The sequence below is a fragment of the Astyanax mexicanus genome, chromosome 1 (genome assembly GCF_023375975.1).
Source record: "Astyanax mexicanus isolate ESR-SI-001 chromosome 1, AstMex3_surface, whole genome shotgun sequence".
Classification (NCBI taxonomy): domain Eukaryota; kingdom Metazoa; phylum Chordata; class Actinopteri; order Characiformes; family Acestrorhamphidae; genus Astyanax; species Astyanax mexicanus.
Genome location: NC_064408.1, coordinates 21,954,539 through 21,974,745, shown reverse-complemented (window position 1 = coordinate 21,974,745; position 20,207 = coordinate 21,954,539). Strand labels below are relative to the sequence as shown.

The window sequence follows — 20,207 nt, the reverse complement described above, 5'->3', positions numbered from 1 at the left end:
GTGAAGATGTTCTTAATTCTTAGATATTATATAAGAGATTTAGGATTAGATTTAGGCATTGCTGCTAATTACTGTTAATTGTTTATTCATTCATTCATTTGTACGGCTCAGGTAAAAAATAAGAGACAGTTCAGTTTCTGAATCAGTTTCTCTGATTTTGCTATTTATAGGTTTATGTTTGAGTAAATTGAACAATGTTGTTTTATTCTATAAACTACGGACATTTCTCCCAAATTCCAAATAAAAATATTGTCACTATTTACAATATTTAAATAATTCATTAGAGTATTTAAATAATAATAATGCAAATAATGCAAAGAAAACACTTCATATTCATAAAGTTTTAATGTTCTCCACACTGCTTATTGATACCTTTATGCCACTCCTGGTGCAAAAATTCAAGCGGCTTGTGATCATCCAATTTTCTTTGGATTATGTTTCAGAGGTTGGTAAAATATTTCATTTGGTAAAATACATTTTTTAAGTACTCTTATTTTTTTCCAGTGCTGTATAATACTTCATTAGTTTATGTATTTTAGGATTATGTCTTTTGAATATCATTTATTTATCAGTGAGACTGTGAATCATACATCAATGTAATAATACACAGTCAAAAGTTTGGACACACTTTCTTATTCAAATTTTTTTTCTATATTGAATTTATTTTCTATATTGTAAATTAATGTTAAAACGTCAAAACAATTAAGGGACACATATAGAATCATGTAGTAAACAGTAAAAAAAAGGATTTGTCCTCTATAATCTCCTGATCTAAACCTAATCAACTGAAATGTTTGATTAGAGATGCACTGGAGCTTCACAGTATGAAGGAAAAGCAGCAACTATTGTTCAGCACCTCCAGGAACTCCTTCCTTCAAGATGCTGAGAAAACTATTCCAGGTGACTCTCCCTCATAAAGACACTGAGATTAAAATACCAAGATGTGTGCAGATCTGCCCTCAAAGATAAATGTGGCTACTGTATGTGTTGCTGTATAGCTTTAATATCTTACATTTAAAATGTTCAAAAATAATTAAAAAAAAATATAGAAAACACATTGAATGAGAAGAGGTGTCCAACTTTTTGACTGATCCTGTACTTAAAGAAAGTTTAATGTGAACATTTGTTAAATTATTCTCTACTTTTTTTTTTTTTTTAGCTTTTTTGTTTTTTACTAATCTGGTAAGAAACAAAAACATCAATCAAGTGCATTTTCATTCTACTTTTGTTTTATTTTTGTTTATCTGTAGTACCAACCGACTTTGGTAATTTAGCAAATACTGAGCATTAAAAATGCATCTTCATGAAGGTCAAAGAACGCATGTAACAAATAAATAGCACAGCGAAAGACAAATACAGCCTATTTTAAACAACAGAAAAAAAATACTACTTTCATTTTCGCACCACTTACTATAATAACAGCGTTTCTTTAAATAAAGCATCTCGGATTCGACTGGCACATGTATTTAATAAATATTCTGCTGTCCATTTACAGATCAACATACACATCATCATTTCAGACTGGCTGTTGGCTTGAAGATGCATTTGGAAAAAAAAAAAAAAAGGCTTCCCGGTTTGGTTTTCCATCTTTCTGAGAAAGAAATGGACGACATACAGGAGTGAGCAGTGAAACAGCATTAGATTCACAGCGAGTGAATTTGAGAAAGACATTTTTTTTATGAAGCACAGTGTTGTCCTCTTCTTAAACTGAGGTAAGCAGGTCCAAATCAAGTGTCAGATCAGCATCTAAACCTAGCTCAAATGTCCAGTATTCTAATATACATGAAAACACTTGATGAAGTTTCTACATGGACAATTAGTTGTTTTATTTCATGAGCATCATCATTCATTTACTATAAAAGAACTTTGTCTTTCCATTTCGAGACCAGAGATCAACAGATCACCAGGCATTAAGTCCTTTTCCTTTTCCCAAGTTCCCAAGTTAAAACATGGTGACACCTAGCTTTTATCATCATCTTCCTTTGCTTTACCATTGCAGCCTGGAGAGAGAGAGATGATGCTTGAGGTCATATCGGACGTCCATGAGAATATCTGAGTCAGAGTAGTCTTTTTTAACCATCTATTCATGTATTTTTATTTATATTTTCATCATTTTCAGCCCATCACAGTCGTAAAACTGTAAGAAGCATGGCTGTTTTTTGGGTGGACTGTCCTTTCAGTCATCTTCTGGATTTAGTTTGGTTTCAGGAGGTGAAGTAGGAGCTCTGCATGGAGTAGAGGCGATCAATAGGGTTTCCTATGCGGGCCTGCAGGGAGCCTGTGTCTGCGGCGGCCATGAAGCAGTCGCTCAGGCTAGTCAAAGACGTGTCGCTGTCGATGTCATGGAAAATTGAGTCGTTTCCTGCGGAGAGGAGGGGAAGACAAAGCAAAAGGAAGCTAAGTGAGGGTTCAGGGGGATGTTACTGTAATCAGAAAAATATATAAATCAACCAGGCCAATAAAACAAACACAGAAACAAAAAACTAACAAACATGCATGGTTTAAGTCCAGAAATTCCATTCAAACTACATTAGATATGCTTTCTAATCAGTAAATTGGGCTAAATTAAGGTGCATCCATTGCAACATTTGTTTGTGCTGCTTAAAACAGCTTGTATAATGTCCACAAAATTAAAAAAAATAAAAACTGCCAAAAAATTAGAACTGTGCATGAGCCCCAGGAAAAGGTCTTCATGCCCAATGCCAAGCATTAGCTATAAGCTATAGAGAGCAGTGGCATGCAGTTAATATAGTGGGTACCCCTTTTGCAACACCATCAGATAAGAGTCCCGTAGCAGATGAAAAATGCAGACTGATGCTTTGAATTAGTTGCTGTTTTTTATTTTATAAAATATATGCTTATAGTTTACGATAACTATAATATTGTTCTAGAGTGTATATTCTACACTCTAGGAGTGTACTAGGAGTGTAGGAGTGTAGAATGTGACCATATTGTATCATATCACTATCAATTTTGTTTATTGTATATATTTATAGTGCTTACAAAACCAACCGTTGTTGCATAATAAAACCCTTTTAACAACAATAATATTCTTGATTATTCTTGATTTGATATATGTCAAATATATCAAAATGATATACTTTTTTTCATTAACAATGTTTTTAACTCAGTATAACTATACTAAATATGGGAAACTATTTGGATGGTAGTTTTTTTTTAATCTGATGATTCTAGTGCACTTTTTTTATATGTCATAATATTGTGATACATATTTTATTGCAGAAATGTGTTTAATATTCTATTATATTTGAAACAGCTATCACTGTTACTAAATACTCGATACTCGAAAGTGAGGCCCCCTTACTAAAGTTGGTTTGTGAGGTGCATGTGTTTGTGTGTCCTGCTTACCGTATGGGTTCATGTGATCTCCAGGCATCTGTGGAGGGGTGAGACCCTGCTGGAAAGGATCTGTGCTGTAACCATTCGAGTCCATAGGGACAAGCTGCTGCTGCTGAGGTGGGCCGAGTGGTGTGTAGGTGTTCATCAGACTCTCCATTCTGCTGGATATTACTTCTATAAAACACACAATAAGGGAAATTAGAGGTTTACACCCATGTATAGGATTACTGTAAGTTCAGAGTCACAAAGGAGCCCTTCCAATAAAAAAAACCTATATGTGCGATTTCTGACGATAGGGAGAATTTAGTTTTTGTTTCTTCTTTTTGTAATTTGGACAATTAAAAAAAAATTACGTGTGTTTTATTTATATGTGATGGAGAGCTAAAATGGAGCCTTTATTAGCTTTTATTGTTTTATATTTCTGTTCCACCTTAATTGCTACAGTCTCTACTGCCTGTTGCCCCATTTAAGGTGGAATTGGAAGGTTGGCTAGCTAGCTATGAACTAATATACTTTTTTTTTTTTATTCCTGTTATACAGAAAATGGCCATAAACCATTTAATTACAAATTAAACAATGAAAATATAGTAGTTCTCTTGCAGGGGTAGGGCTACCCTCACAAAAAAGAAGTGTACTATTAGCACACTTATTTTAAACTAAAATGACTTACAAATATGTTTTACGTATAAAATCACTTGATTAGTAGTTTACTGAGAGTGTACTTAAAAGTGTAATTTAATAAGCTAAAAAGTGGGATAGAAGTTTATAAGTAGTATTCTAGCTGTACACTTATAAGTTCACTTTTAGAATAGTTTAAAGTATACCTGAACTACAAAATTAAACTTAAATGTAAACTACTTGTGTACTCAAAGTTTACTAGAATGTATAACTAAAGAACACTTAAAAGTATACTTCAAGGTTACGAGAAGTAAACTTAAAGCAGATTACTAGCTTACATCTAAGTTTTATTTTTGCCTATATTAGTTAACTAGTGGTGTACTCAAAGTGTACTACTTGAACACCCAAAGCATATGTAAAATTATACTTTTATATACTAAAATTGGTCTACTACAAGTAAATTAATCCTAGTATACTTACTACATACTGTATTATATACTTGGCAAATATATTACAACTTTACGTAAGTTTACTTAATAAAATAAACTGTAAGTATACTTTTGTTCATAAGGGTAAGGGGTAGGACCAAAAGGTAAAATGGTATTGGGCCATAATTAATTATCCATGCAGTGTTAAACCTAATGAGGATCACTCCAGGATCTGTCCAGGAAAGAAAATTATATTTTAAGGTCCACTCTTTAATATGTCTGATCTAGAGAGTAACTGTCATGTCGTACCTTGTCCGAGTCTCTGTGTGTTCTGCTGCTCCTGTTGCTGCTGCTGTCGGCGAGCCAGCTTCTTCATCTAAGGGGGAAAAGATGCTGCAATTAGATTGGTTCTCCTCGATGAGGGTTCATGCAAAACTAAAGCGTGAAATAAGCATGTAGGTGTGTGCTGACCTTGGCTCTCTGGTTCTGGAACCACACCTGGACCACTCTCACACTCAGACCGGTTTCTGCTGCCAGAGTCTCTCTTACCTGGATAAAGAAAAAAAGACATTTGGCTTTTAGTTGTTTGACTTGTGAGTAAGTTTTGAGATTGGTGTTATTTTGTGAGTGAGGTTACAACACTGGACAGCATGTTCATGGCAAGGTAATGTGAATTATCAGAGTTTGAGTGAGAGCCTAATAATGGGTGCCAAACGGATGGAATATTCCATTTCCCAATGTTTTGCAGACATTCAAAATTTGTCAAATGAACAGTGCCATGTTTGCACCAGAAATATGTCATAGAAGACATTACCACCCACAGTGAACAGTGCAGTGGTGGTAATGATTGTGACCAGCAGTGTCTGGTTAGAATTGATTGTGCAAATAGAAAAGCAACTCAGAATCAATAGTCAATGCAGTCTTCCTAAGCTTCCATGGGACATGTCAAAAGTCATGGGACCCAATACTAGCTCCTGACATGAAGCTAGAAATCTTCTTTTACAAGATTACTGGACAGTACAACCCAGAAAGCAGATTTATTTAGCCCTCAATGCAATGCTGATCTCTAAACTACCTCGCTAATGAATCACAAAGACATAATGATAGTAAAGCTGAGGAGGAGCCCTGTCCATTATCACCTGCACTCTAATGCATAACTGGCTCTGCTCGCCTGCATTCATTCTTAACTACTTAATTAAGCTCTTTTGGTCAAGCTGTTTGATGCTCTGTAATCTTCTCAGACGTCAACAGCATCATTAAAGCCTCACCTTCCGGCAGGGTTTGGAGGAAACCTCAAAAGAGGCTTTGAAGGCACGGCGCTGCTGTGTGGTGAGGATGGTGCGAGGTCTTTTGGGCCGGCGTGAATCTTTGCTATCATCACTGCCTTTGTTCTGCCCCCCAGAACCCTTCTCTGGCTTCACATCCACATCCTCATCCTCGCTTTTATCTGCAGACAAAAAAAACAGACATGCTAAATTTAAATCAGTTATCACCTTTCATGAAATACAGCATATGATCACAGCTGAGTAAGTACTAATTAGGCTGCAGCGAAATCTCCTTAACATAACATAAAATAATGTAAGTTAATATGCAAATGGGAAAATACTACAGCACAGTGAAGTGAGACATGAGTCAAATTATTATTCATAACAGTTATTAAAAGCAATAAAGACAACTTAAAGTCACATCAGTGTAGCATCTAAAAACAGATAAATATGATTCCTAATACATAATTCATTATTCCAAAATGTGTTACACATATGTAAAACTTTTTTTATTAAATAGTTTCAAATGACCAACCAAACGACTACCTGTGTGATTAATGGACTGTTATGCTGTTCTCAAAAACCATAGAGAGTTCTGACTGATGATGATGTTTAACTTAGTAGTTGACACTAGAACCAGGATGGTAGAACCTGGTTAAAAGACAGCTAACTAATAGGCTGTACTGCTTCTTTAATCATTTCAATTTTAGACATTGAATTCTGATATTTTCTTAGCTATTTAATTTGGAAAATAAATATAAAACATACAGAATATGTTACTTAAATGTCTCAGCAAATGTTTAAGGGTGTTTGTGGTTTGGTTAGATCTGCCTTGAGTCATATTAAGGTGTAGTATTAGGTTATTTATTTTGTTTAAATAGCCCATGAGAGGAGTGGTTTGTTTGTTGTGAGAATGTGATCTCGATCCAACCCAACCGTCAGATGTACTTCTCAAGTTAAAAATAAGTGGCTAAAGAATCTGCTATAATGTCCATATAATTACTACAGCTATAAACACACGTCATCTCTGCTGTTGCTCCATGTTAAACTATACATAAATATATGTGTCACGAAGGAGGGAGGGATGGACGTAAGTGCAATATATATTTATTTAAACATACAAGATAAAATAAAACAATAAACAAAACGCGGGTAACGCAAAAACAAGGCTAGGATGATATAAACTAGAAACACAGACTAAGAAACTAAGACAAGGAAACATACGGGTAGCAAGGATACATACTGGATACTGGATACTGGATACAAAGGATACTGGATACAAGATACAAAAGACAAAATACAAAAGACTCGACACTGAACCTTCAAACAGACGGGCTTAAATACATGAGGAGAGTGAGAAACACCTGGGCTAGGATGACGAGGGGGCGGGGTTACAGACAAGACACAGGTGAGAACACTAATAGCTAGGGCTGGGCTGGGGCGGAGTTAGGGTGGAGACAGGTACAGAAACAACAACACAAGCACATGGCTGGAAAACATGACAGGTAAACAGAGGGGCAGGAGCACAAGAGACAAAATAAGGGAGAAACAGAAGACAGACATGGGCTAAGGTGTAACAATATGCACTAGTCCAGAACACAGGATCTTTCCCAGTTTTTTGTGCACATTAACTTTTCCCCTTTCTAAAAGGATCCAAATCATGAGGTTATAAACTCATTAACTGATTTGGATCAGAGAAAACTGAATCTAGCTATGACAATTTCTTAGCCTCCTAAGACCTGGACTTTTGCTTCGAGTTTAAAAAAAAAAAAAAAAAAAATTATCCTAGCTATTTGGGATTAATAGGACCTAACATACATAAAAACTGAACTTTGACTTTGTATAGGAAGTCATTTTTGCAAAAAAACAAACAAACAAAAAATAACTAAACATGTTATCCTATGGGGATTAAAAAATAAATTGATTGGAATTTTTATCTGGCCCATGTTTCTCTCTGGACTGGCTGCAGAAACTCTTGACTGGGATTCCCGCCATCTTGTTTTCAATCAGCTAAGTGTAATGGTTTCATTTGACTACTTGATGGTAGAGACAATGTCTCCATATAAGGCCAAACGGTCCATGTTTTAAAAAAATTAAGTATCATGGTGTAGAGAATCAGAAATGTAATGAAACGTAAGGACACAGGGTCTCAAGAGGTTAAACTAAGGCTGCATGTCTATATTCATCTGTAAATGATTCTATATTCCCTATAGTACACAGTGTAAGGGGAATTTTGGTTCCTAGTGCTGATAACAACACAAAATAACACATTTTGAGACCAAAGCCTTCGGATTCTTCATAATTTCAGGACAGTATAAAGTCAGTTTTTGTTTATTATGATTTTTCCCGAAGGCAAATATACCCAATAAGCTGCCATGTCAATGTAAGGTGTATAAATAAGACAAGACGAGTCCCGTTCTTACCAGAGTCTGACATTTCTGGACTGATGGAGTTGAGCAGGTCTTTCTCCCTCTCGTAGTCTTTCTTACAGAGCAGCTGACTGTCTTTCAGCACAAACTCGTCCCCTTTACACAGCTGCCTCTCACACACACAGCAGCAGAAGCAGCCCAGGTGATACACACTCTTCAGAGCGCGCATCACAAACTCAGTGGGGGCGATCTTCTCCAGGCAGCCGCTGCACTTAGTGGCGAACAACCTGCAAGAAAATAAAGCAGAGTGAGTCAGTGCATCTCAAATGGTGAAAAAAGAGGGTAACAGAGAACAGAGAAACACTGTGTAACAATACAGTTCATAAGATTGGAATATTAACACACTATTATACAGTTTTCTTTGATGTGGTTGTGTTTTTCTTTTTTCTTTATCTGCAGTGCAACATTTCAACATCCCATATCTGGTGGATTTAACTCATTCATTCATTAAATTGAATTACATTCTGAAATTCAAAATCTAAAGTGAAAAAATAAGTCTACAATTATTTAGGAGCAACTATTTAAGAGTATTTTTGAAGAAAAGTAAAGTAAAACACACTGAATATCTTTCTCCACTGAACCCAGTCGAGACGCGCCCCCTTTTTTCCTCCGACACAGATCTGAGGCCCTGTTTATCTCCCCACTTTTCAGTCTTCTCCTTATTCTGCTCCCTTTCTCTTTTGACGATGGGTGATAATCTCCTAAGCTGAAGCTCTTCTACTTCCTCTCTCTGTCACTGAGCATTATGCTTCTGCCAGTAATTCCCATGATCCCTTGAGAGATCTTCCTGTCCTCTATTGTGTGCGATGTCTAATCTCGGCCTTTTTTCTTGCTCTTTGTTGAGTGGGCTGTGTAGAGCCTTAGTCACAGCTTTGCGCACAGGACAGCCACGCGTGACACTCGGGCCCTGCCGACCCCCACATGTGAGAGTGCGCGGGGGGGCAGTGAGTAACGCAGATGTTACGGAATTTGTGGTAAAAGTGAAACAAAAAAAATGGTTCCTGAATGTCTGCTTATGGTTTTGGATGTTGTGTATGTATACATGTTTCTATACATGTTTCTGTTTCTGTGTTCAGTGTGAATGTGTGTGTGTGTTTGTGTGTGTGTGTGTTTTGAATTTACATTTTTAAGGAGGATTTCAAGAGTGTCCCACTTTTTTTTTTAGAATAAAAATGAAAAAGTTTGGGATCTTTAAAACATGGTGAAGTGAGTATTTACACAGACAGCTATATTTCATTTGTTTAAAACTTAAAGATAATTTATTTTTTTACTTCTTATTTTTTTAGGATACATTTGTAGTTACTTAATCATATCTCTAACTAATGATATGCATAAAACTATTGTTTTTTTCCTTAAACCTAATCCACCCCCAGATACTGCATTAACAACGTAATACAATGTGATAAAAATAAAAATTGTGGAGATTTGTTTTTGCATAAATCCATTAGGCTGTTGAAAAATTGACAAAAAAATATATTTTGATAATTTCATTTTTATGTAACAGCAGTGATTTTTTTGCAAATATTTGAAAGCAATGGTTTAAATGACAAAATTAATTGATTTTGATCAAATGAAAATACTTAAATAATTTAATAATACATTGCATGTGCTATTTCTTGTATATACACTATATTTTATTTTTATGTATTTATTTTTGATTGGGAAAATGTTTTTTTTATAATGTTTTTCTGTACTTGCTGTAATTTTTTTGGGAACTTAATTTAAATTCTCTGTATGTCCTGTAAATATGCAGTATTGACAATAAAACTAGTTGACTTGACTTGATGTTAAAACAGGCAAGCAAGCTGTAATTATACATTAGTACATGTATACGTGTCTCAGAATGCTCTGTAGATGATATGAACTATGATCATTTACCTTATTTAGAAAGCATTTGCATAATATGATGTGCCTATGTGTGTATGTGTGTGTGCGTGTGTGTGTGAGAGAGAGAGAATGAGAGCTGCACACTGATTTTGACTGGCACATGCAAGGTGTGTGGTTGAAACTAATCCCTCTTTAATACCACTAAGAAGGTCCTGAGGGAGAGAAAGCTTTCACAGCTAGTCAAACACACTTAGTAAGACCCCAGTTAGTGTGTGAGCGTGTGTGTGTGTGTTGGGGGGGTCACATGGCCTATGGTTGTTTGCTATGAAATGAACAGAAATTATTTGTCTGGTTGTTTGGTGTCAGCAGTGCTGTTTAGAGCCACCAGGGTTGTTGAGAGCTGAGGCCTGGACTGCTGTTTATTTGCATAAGCTGTCTAAGAATTCCTGGATGAACTCTTTAATAAAGGAATGGGAGGGATTAGGGTGTTACGTTGATTTCTTCAGTCTTTTATGTTTCTAGGTTATAAATTTAAGTTAGATGTATTTTATTACAACATATAGCAATATATGCTTTGGTATTATACATATTATTTATTGCACCACCAAACAAATCACCAAGGTAATGATTTCCATTTTTATAAGGATTAAACTTTAAAAATTAACTACTTTGCCACGACAAATTTTATCTGTACAACTTTTCTATATATACCAATATATTAATGTTCCCAACATTTCTTCCATTACCGCAACAACCTGTGATTTCTGTAACAAACTTGCTTATGGAGAAATCAGCCATGAGAAAAAAATAGCATTTTGAGATCTGAAAATGTTATAATAATAAAGCAGATGTATTCAGAATCATTACCATTCATGCCATTATGCCAACACTTTATTATTTCTACTTTTCTATTTTCTACTATTATTTCTACATATAAAACATGTTTATGTATTTAAAGTGTCTTATATGCTACCTGTTGACTGGTGTTAGGAGATCCAAGATTTTTTTTTTTATATAAATAGAAAAACTTGTCATTACCACAGCATAAATGGTTGTGATGGAAATGACCTTCCCAGCTAACAGAGAACGTTATAAGAACCTTTAGAAACATTTTGAAAAGGTTCTAGTAAGGATATTCATTAATGTTACAGAATTAATCTTCAATAGAATGTTCTGAAAACATGTAACATAATAATGGTTTGCATCAAAACATTATTAGAACATTTCTCATTACATAACATTTCCAGCTAGACAAATACTAACATTTTTGAAATGTAAAAAGTAACAAAGAAATCTAAAAAAAAAAAAAATAGAGTAATGTTGCAGCAAATTTACCAGAACATGGCTTCATAAAGGTTTAATAAAAATGTTTTCGGAACATCCAGAAAACGTGACAAATTGAATGTTCTGAGACATTTAGAAATTTTTCTATTAACAAAAAAAATGCTAACTGGGTTAAAGATTTTCAGTTTTACCATCACTATGTTATTAGCGGATTAAATATTTAATATTAAAAGTCATATAATCATATTTTCTCATCAGTCAACAGCGTAAAAATTACTTAAATAAACCCTATGGAAATGTTTGGATTTCTGCACTATTCCATCTAATATAAATATTATTATATGAGTAAATTCTGCATCGCCTTAGTGTTGACCATCACAATGCTTTCATTTTCACAAAAACGTACAAACTTAAATATTCTCCTGTTATCATTATAACTTACACTTAAAAAGAAATAAATATTTTTTATAAATAAATAAGTTAACATGGTAAAAAGGACCCCTTCATAGAAGAATCACCCACTCAACACATCATCGAAGGGCACCAGATCCAGCAGTGTGATGCATTTCACACACAGATGTGTTCAATCTCAGCGCTTAAGTGATTTGCCATAATTATATTCTTTTTTGGTCGAGTCTTTGATGCTGCATTATGGACTTACGGGCCTGCTATAGGGCCCGGTACTTCTGCGTGTGTGTGTACGTGTGTGTGTGTGTGTGTGTATTCCACACGTAAAGCAGAAGCATGTGCGCTACAAAGGAGCTAAAGATGTCATTAAATTCAGCCGCTTCAAACACTGCTTTTCTTCTGATGGGCAGCGCAGCTCTGAGATACACTGCATGGAAAATACTCTGTGGCCAATAAGGGCAGCCTTTTTACACACACACACACACACATGCATACACTCATATGTGTACCCATACACATGCCAGATTAGATTTTTCCACAGCAACTGTATCCTGACCTTGTCAAAGAGTCGGGGACAAGCCACATCCACCCTGTTCATGGAACAGTAAAGCTCATTAAATCATAAACCTCTCTGATGGTTTTATTTTAAGATAAGGAAATGTGGAACCCTGATTACAACTTTACAGTGCACAGAAAATCCCATACAGAGCTCAGCTCCTGTTCTATGTTCATGTCAAGCCCAGCATCCAAAACAATTAGGACTAGCTAAAGGGATCGCTAAAGGATATGCGGTTTATACTGAAGCTGCTAATGTTGGACTAAAGTGGTCTGAAAGCTGCCCTATTTTTACCCCGTTGTTCAGTGAGAGAGCACAAAGTATATGAACAAAAGTGTTGGGACACTTTTTTTGGTTAATTTATCGCTTCTTCTGAAATCAAGGGTATTTATGAAGAGAGTTACACTTTAATATAAGGGTACTTTCATTAACAGTACCTACCAGAGGATGTCTCAACTAATTATTAATTAAAACTAGTTAAGACATCATTAATAATTACAAATACTTTAACTAATGTATCAATTCATTATTATTAACAACATTCTTAAGCATTAAAATTAAGCAATGATTAAAAAAAATAAATAGTGTCAGTTAATAATTAGTTGACACATTACTTAACCATTCAATAATATTACTGCTGTAAGTACTACTATGTACACTCTACTGTACAGTCCAGCAAAGGTTTTCCACTAGATTTGTTCCATCATTTATGTGAGGATTTAGTTGCATTCAACCACAAGAGCATTACCCAGACAACATTCTCATGCAGGGATTACATGGGTGTAATGTGGGCTAGGTGGGTTCCAGGTGGACATTGGCTCACCATTACAACTCACCTTAGTCCCTTTATAACAATGGGTTCCATCTAGGCCCCAAGTGCAGCCTCAAGTACAACCCAGATGAAGACCATGTTTAACCCCTCCTTTCCTGGTTCCATCACTGAACCTGATGGGTTCCATCACTGACATTCATATGTGGAGTCCATGGTGGGGCTATAAGTTGGGCTATCCATATAAGCCCCACATAAGCATGTTTTCTGGTGAGTAAGGTATTGATATTGGAGGATCATCACCTTACCTCAACCCCAAATTCACAACTCATCCCACATTCCACAACTTATCCCAATAGTAACGGATTGAGAACATTGTTCCTCTGCTCTACAGCTTAATTACAGATGGCAGTATACCTTCTAATCTGCAAATAAAACATAAATAAATAGTTAAAATAATAAGTCTAGGCAAGGGAAAGAATTTACTTAAGGAAATATTTTTTTGTAAGTGTTGTTAGACTGTTTTCCTTGTTTTAGAACTATTTGAGTAATATATCCCAATAATTAATAATTAATCTTAAAATGTTAATCTTATTTTAAATCATTTAAAATAAGCACAAAATCATGGGTCAAGTTGTTCAAATTCTTTTGGCCATCCAAATCTGACTTTTGCTTGATTTAAATCTAACTTCACTCATTTTGAGACTTGGCCCATTGGCAGATTTATTTAATTAACATTAGCATATATGTCTCAAATTACTTATATTTTGTCCAGTTTTTGCCAATGGATTTTTTGCAGTCTAATCAATGATTTCATGTGTATCTGCTCTAGAATGTCCTTTTCTACTGGCGACACTTCTCTACAGGAATTAGACAAGGTATTAAAATTAAATTACCTAAAGGCATTTATTAGAAGGGGTGTCCATAAATATTTAGATTTATATTTATTTCACACATTAGACATTTACATAGTTTTCTATTTGAACACTGTATGTCATTATGACCAGCTGTGTCTTTCTATAGAGGCAATGTATACCTAAAATCTCTCTGAGCATGACATTAAACTCAGATTTAAAAGCAGTTTTGGACATATTCCACATCATCATGATAGAATCGCAATCCTAGCCCAAGGACAAATAAGGAGATGCCAATAAAACACATTTATAACCATTCACTTAACATTTGTATGCCAGAAACCCACCCACCCACCACAGTAGGAAGTCATTAACCACACAAGATAATTGTCGTTCTTATATTTCACTTCAGAGGCTGTGGAAAATTAGCGCTAATGTGGCTAATTAGCGTGTGGTTAAACAGAAGGGTGAGAAAGACCCACTATCTGCGCTACCGGTCAGTGTGTGTATCTAATCGTGGTGACAAATGAAGTGTGTATTTGCTGAGGTCTCCAGAGCAAACTTCTGGCTAGCTATGATGTCTCCTGAAATCATATCCGCAGCTGCTGCTAGCGCATTAGCATGCTAATGGGCTATTGGAGGAGCCTCTTTGCTTTCTAATTAAGCCCAGCAGGTACACTTTGTAGGGGGGCTACAAGCTAACAAAATGAAGACCACAGAGAGAGCTCTGACACATGAATCAAACAGATTGATCGATGTTTATATATTTGGGGTGGTGGAATGAAAAGGAGAGGATGGTGTGATAGAAACAAAAAGCTATTCTTGGGAATATTATACTGGAAATATGATTAAAAATAAACTTAATTGCTACACCCTGTGATAACTGACCTATTTGACCAGTCCAACAACTACTTAACCAAAATACTGTCCAAATTACTACAACCCTGAGCCCTAACAGCACTTGATACACAGCTGTGGAAAAATTTGAAGACCAAATTTAAGTTTCTGAATCAGTTTATCTGATTTTGCTATTTATAGGTATATGTTTTAGTAAAATGAACATTGTTGTTTTATTCTATAAACTACGGACAACATTTCTCCTAAATTGCAAATAAAAATATTGTCAATTAGAGCATTTATTTGCACAAAATGAGAAATGATTTTCATGCATCTCGGCATGTTCTCCTCCACCAGTCTTACACACTGCTTTTGTACAACTTTATGCCACTTCTGGTGCAAAAAAATCAAGCAGTTCAGCTTTGTTTGGTGGTTTTTCCAGAGATGTATGTACAAATTAATTTTGTTGTCCCAAAAAGTCCCAAAATCTCCAAAATGGAAAATGTACAGAGGGGAAACTCTTTCAGTCCCTTTACTAAAGCCACTCCTCCAAAACTTAACTGTATTTGGATTGGCTGGTCAGGAAAAAGAGTGTTGCCAACAACAGTGTAGGGGAAGGTCTTGTCAATCTTTGCTTCGAAGGTGTGAAATCTCTCATAACAACAAATAAACACAAACAAGCTAGCTAGCTAGCATCTCATTTGTTAAACATACTGTTTAAAGCCAATTCCATCAAATAACACTCGCTCAAAACTACAATGTAGACTTTACTGCACATATACAGTTCGCACACAAATTACAAACAGTATAAACATGGCTAGCTAGCTTACAGCTACAACTCAGCTTAACATTAATTTTGGACTTATATAGACAGCAGCATAATTATAGTAAAGTGCTGCCTTGATGTCGGATAAAAACATTCAGTAAAATATGATGTTAAATAATATAATTGTTGTGATTACATAAACAAGACAAACCAGATTTTTTTTAAAGTACTTCCCAGTCAGTCCAATCCGATCTAATGATTGAAATCTGGATGTAAAGAGCATTTCAAGAAATATAACAGTTTTTTTTTTTTTTTTTTGTAAAATAACACTTTCAGTAGAGTTCAATGTGTAAAGATTATATTCATAGTCACTGTGGAACATGGATCTGTTTATTCTGGTATTTTGACACAATGCAGGAAACTGTAGCAGAATAATTTATAATTTGTAAACAGTACTTTAATAAATTAGTTTTAATCAAATAATTATAGTTATTACACTCCAGCAGTTATAGTCATTCTTGCATTGATTATTATTGTTTGTTTTATTTGTTACTGATGCTTTGCTGATATATTTGATATGCTGATTTGTCATTAGCTAATAAAGCCATCTTGAACTAAACTGAGCTAAACCACTGAGAGGAAGAGAGAGAGAGTGACAGAGAGAGAGAGAGAGAGAAAGAGAGAGTGACAGAGAGAAAAAGAGAGAGAGAAAAAAAGAGAGAGTGACAGAGAGACACAGAGAGAACAGGTACACAGTGGCTATGTTTGGACAGCTGCTCTCCAAAGCCTGGCAGTTCCATTCACAATAGAGTTTACTCAGCTCCGCTCAGCCACTACAGTAGGCAACGTGACAGAATAATGGAGAACACACACACACACACACACACACACACACACACACTCACTCACACACACACACACACACACACAGCTATACAGCCAGCATGCGTAGACAAAATGTACCTATGTAAAATCTCCCTAAACATAGCATTAAACAGAATCGTAAGCAGCCTTAGACAAATTTTATATTATATATATATATAGAATAAACATCTTCCAGGCCTAGAAAAGCCATAATCGAGGATGAATATTCTCCCCCTGGGCACAGGAACTCTGTGTGACTAAATTCAGGTCTGGAACTCTGGATTTCTTTCGCAGACTCAGTTTCCTCCTTCCTCCTATCACCTTCCATCACCTTCTGTCAGACTTTTTTCCTTTTTTTTATCTGACCCACTGCCAAATAGGCATGTAGTGAATATTTGACAACTGGAATTATTCAGCCAAAATTGAAGGAATTAGCTAAAAAAATTGAAATGCTTTTACAGAACAAAGACTAGTTGATTAAGTAAAATAACAGCAGGCTTAAAGATATATATATTTGTACCCTTTACATATTACTTGCATAAGTGGAATGAAACAATGTGTTCAGCATCATCAGTTATCATGCTTAGTATCAGTTTACTTTCATCATAAGTTGGGTCTTTTCAAGTTGAAAAAAAATACAAGCAGTACAGGATTAGGAGGTAGCAAGCTAGCTTTTACAAAAGGACTGTCTGTATTTTTTTGTGCATAAATCTGGCTCACCTGTAACTAGAGTAGCACTACTAAAGTAAATGTATCATTGGTATAAAAAAAAATAGGATGCTGACCTAAATGTACGACTAGAATTGCACTACTGAGGTCAGAATCAGAAAATAAGGATTAGAATAATCTTGCTGCTATAAATGCACTGTGGATTTTTTTTAGTTATGTCCACTGGAATAATTGCGATTCAGGCTATTTAATTTATGCATTGGCAAAAATAATGAAAATTATATATATTCGGAATTTGAACTTTTCTTCAGACAAATGTTTCATTCATTTCCAACCAAAACCCAACCATCAGAACCATCAGAAGCATTGGTTCACCTGTGCTTCTATACATACTACACGGTGCATACTGCACTGGCCTGCTGCTGGTTTTGAAAACTGGTGTTAAGCTGGCCCCCAGATTTGCTGTGAACCTGAAACACTGTTTAATGACTCTTTCTCTCTCTCCATCTGCCCCACCTCCAAGTCAATTTGACTGAGGTAAAGCAGACGCTGGCTTTTAGCGTGACTCAGCAGGAGTGCTGGCTGACTGCTAAGGATCTTGAGCCAGCATTGGGCCCAGTGCTCCACTTATGGGTTATAATGGGCATCTGGGGAATACAGCTGCTTGGCTTGCGGTTGGACCGATTGCAGAGTAGGTATGATAGGCAGGAGCGTGCTACTATTAGTCCCGCCCATCGCCGTATCCCATTGGGAGAAAATAAAGGAGAAAGGGTTCGGGCCCGTCGAGTAGCACCTGAGCCAGCCAATGAGGATTAGCCGAGGCTCCTAAGTGGCAGGTCACGTTCTTCTGGAGATCTAATAGGAGGATAATCCCTGGTTTAGCTCAGATGGCGAAAGGCCAGGGCAGTCTCTCGAGCAGCAGATGTGCTTAGCAGTGTTGTCTGACGCAAACCATACGATCCAGTGCTGGGGAGAATCAAAGTGAAGAGCACATGGAGGAGAGTTAATAAAGTGGCTGCACGGGGTGAATGGGCCTGGTATTAACTCTTTGTTTACCAAATACAAGGTCACCGCATCCGAGCCCCGGCTCTAAGCAAGAGGTGAATGCCTGGGCCCAAGGGTAGATCAACCTAAGAGCAGTTCTCAGACAGGTTTATAATTACCCATGACCCCCATCCTCATCCCCCAGTCTCTAAATAAACAGTAATATAGAGCGTTCTGGAGAGGGGCTCCTCGAGCGTGTGAAAGCGGGATGCTCCTGAGCTCTGTCCTCATAACGTCAGGTCCCTAATCTGCAGGGTGGGGGGTTTACACCAGTGGCACAGCTGTGAGATTACCACCCCTCTCAAGTGCTTGGCCCCCAAACACAGACAATCCCACACACATATACACACACCTAACCCAAACCCATATGGCCCGACCCGCTGGTTTTCTGGGTCTGAGGACTCGTAGCTTAGCATTTGTGTGTTTTCCTGCCATCTTAAGGATTTCTGATGGAGCAAGCAGAGGGGATCAGGGTGGTCGGGGGCAGGTTGTTGGGGTTTTAATTAGCTGTAGTAATCCCAGATTATTGGAAATGACTCTTGGAATGTTTGCTCAAGAAAAGCCTTTAAAGGAGCTGAGAAACTCAAGAAGTAAATCATCAAGCGTCAACGGTTCATTTAGAGAGCTCTCGTGCTTCATGCCTTCACTTTGATTATCACCTATACAAAATCTTTATACAATAGAGATTTAGCACTATTTTTGAAAAAAAGGTCTCAAATGTTTTTTTATACATAAACACCTGAAAGTAATCTAAAAATGATTATTTTTTTTGGAACAATGCCTCAGAAAATAACCAAATAATATTTTAATGAACAGTCAAGCTTTGAAAATATTACTTATGTTTAATTTATCTTCAGAAACCTAAAATAATAATTGATGCATCAACATAATTCATACCTTATCATTCCATCAAAAACAGTAAACACTTAAAAAATTGTTATTCAATGATGTTTTCATTTTAAACAGAAGAATAATAACTCAAAGGACCATTTATATTGTTATTGGTATTGTTTCTTATTGAAACAGACATCACTAGTCACACCACTAGTCCCAATCTTTTCCACCCACTGCACTGCCCACTGTGGATGGTGATGCCTTCTGTGGCATATTATTAAGGAATGTTAAATGCATGCACAACTTGAATAAGAACTGGAAACTGAATGTCCCTTTCCATCTGCACCCACTAACAGACCTCAATCTTAATCAAAGTCCGATAATTCCCCCGATAGTTGCCCATTCCATGAGCACAATCGCTGGTGTTCGAACCTCACTAACCAGATATCACCTCACAACTTATACAGGTGTAGTTGTCCCCAAGCCCATCCTCTAAGGTGCTGTTGTTGCATGTCCCATTTAGAATGCTAGTGTCCTTTTATTCATTATTTTCCATTCAGAATAAAGAATAAATCCTGTAAAAAAATAAAAATAAAATAAAAGCTTCTATCTGAAAGCACACCTCAGTCTCAGTCAGGTTCCTCTCTCTCCATCATTTTTTTTCACAGTTCTCATGTATCCTGACTACAGGGGGAGTCTCAGGACAGATCACTGTCCCAGTGATGGAAGCTTAATGTGCTCTCTCTCTCTCTCTCTCTCTCCTAGCTTAAAGAGCAAATATTGGACCATGGTATTTTTTTGTCTGACAGCTCACACTCTAGCCTAAACTCTACAGGGTGACTCCCAAACAAAAGACTCAAAGTGTGCAGGAGCCATTGTCCGAGAGGCACGTTCCCATGGTACCGCTGGCAAGTTTCTGCAATACTGGAACCTGATGAAGGGCAAACGAATAGTGGGGTGAATCCCAGGGGCTGAATCCGCATAGTCTCGCTCTCAGAGAGAAGTTAAAGCTAACAGCAATGTCCAGAGACAAATCTCTGGTTTTCAGGGACCTTTTATTGGAGACTGAATCTCGAAAACTGAGTTAAAGAACACAAACTGAACTGTAATATATATATAATTTATATTACTAACTATAATAAAACATTCTCTAATAAATTTGGACACGTTTAAGTAAGTTAGCATCCTCGGATGTTCCTAGAAATCAAAGAAACACAGTTTTACCTTTTTTAATCATTGCTAATTATACTACTAGAATGTATAAATGCCATGTGAATATTCTAAACACTTAATTCAGGGACCATCAGGTGGAGATTCCAGATGATGAAAACACAGAACTTGAGCAGCATTTTTTAAAGTAAAATGGTGAGAAGTACATTATTTTAGCACAGGTTA

The 20,207-nt window shown here is 36.3% G+C and overlaps 1 protein-coding gene across 2 annotated transcripts in view; it reads right to left on the bottom strand.

Annotated features, from left to right (window-relative positions):
- Positions 1-1,552: 1,552 nt before the first annotated feature.
- lmx1ba (LIM homeobox transcription factor 1, beta a) overlaps positions 1,553-20,207 on the bottom strand; it is a 60,237-nt gene continuing 41,582 nt past the window's right edge. For both annotated transcript variants that reach the window (XM_049474831.1, XM_049474836.1), the window contains exons 3-8: positions 8,095-8,327; positions 5,675-5,853; positions 4,878-4,955; positions 4,716-4,782; positions 3,370-3,534; positions 1,553-2,362 (exon numbers count right to left, since the gene is read on the bottom strand). In XM_049474831.1, coding sequence (XP_049330788.1) covers positions 2,205-2,362; positions 3,370-3,534; positions 4,716-4,782; positions 4,878-4,955; positions 5,675-5,853; positions 8,095-8,327 — 880 coding nt within the window. In that variant the 3' untranslated portion in view covers positions 1,553-2,204. The remainder of the gene's footprint in view (positions 2,363-3,369; positions 3,535-4,715; positions 4,783-4,877; positions 4,956-5,674; positions 5,854-8,094; positions 8,328-20,207) is intronic.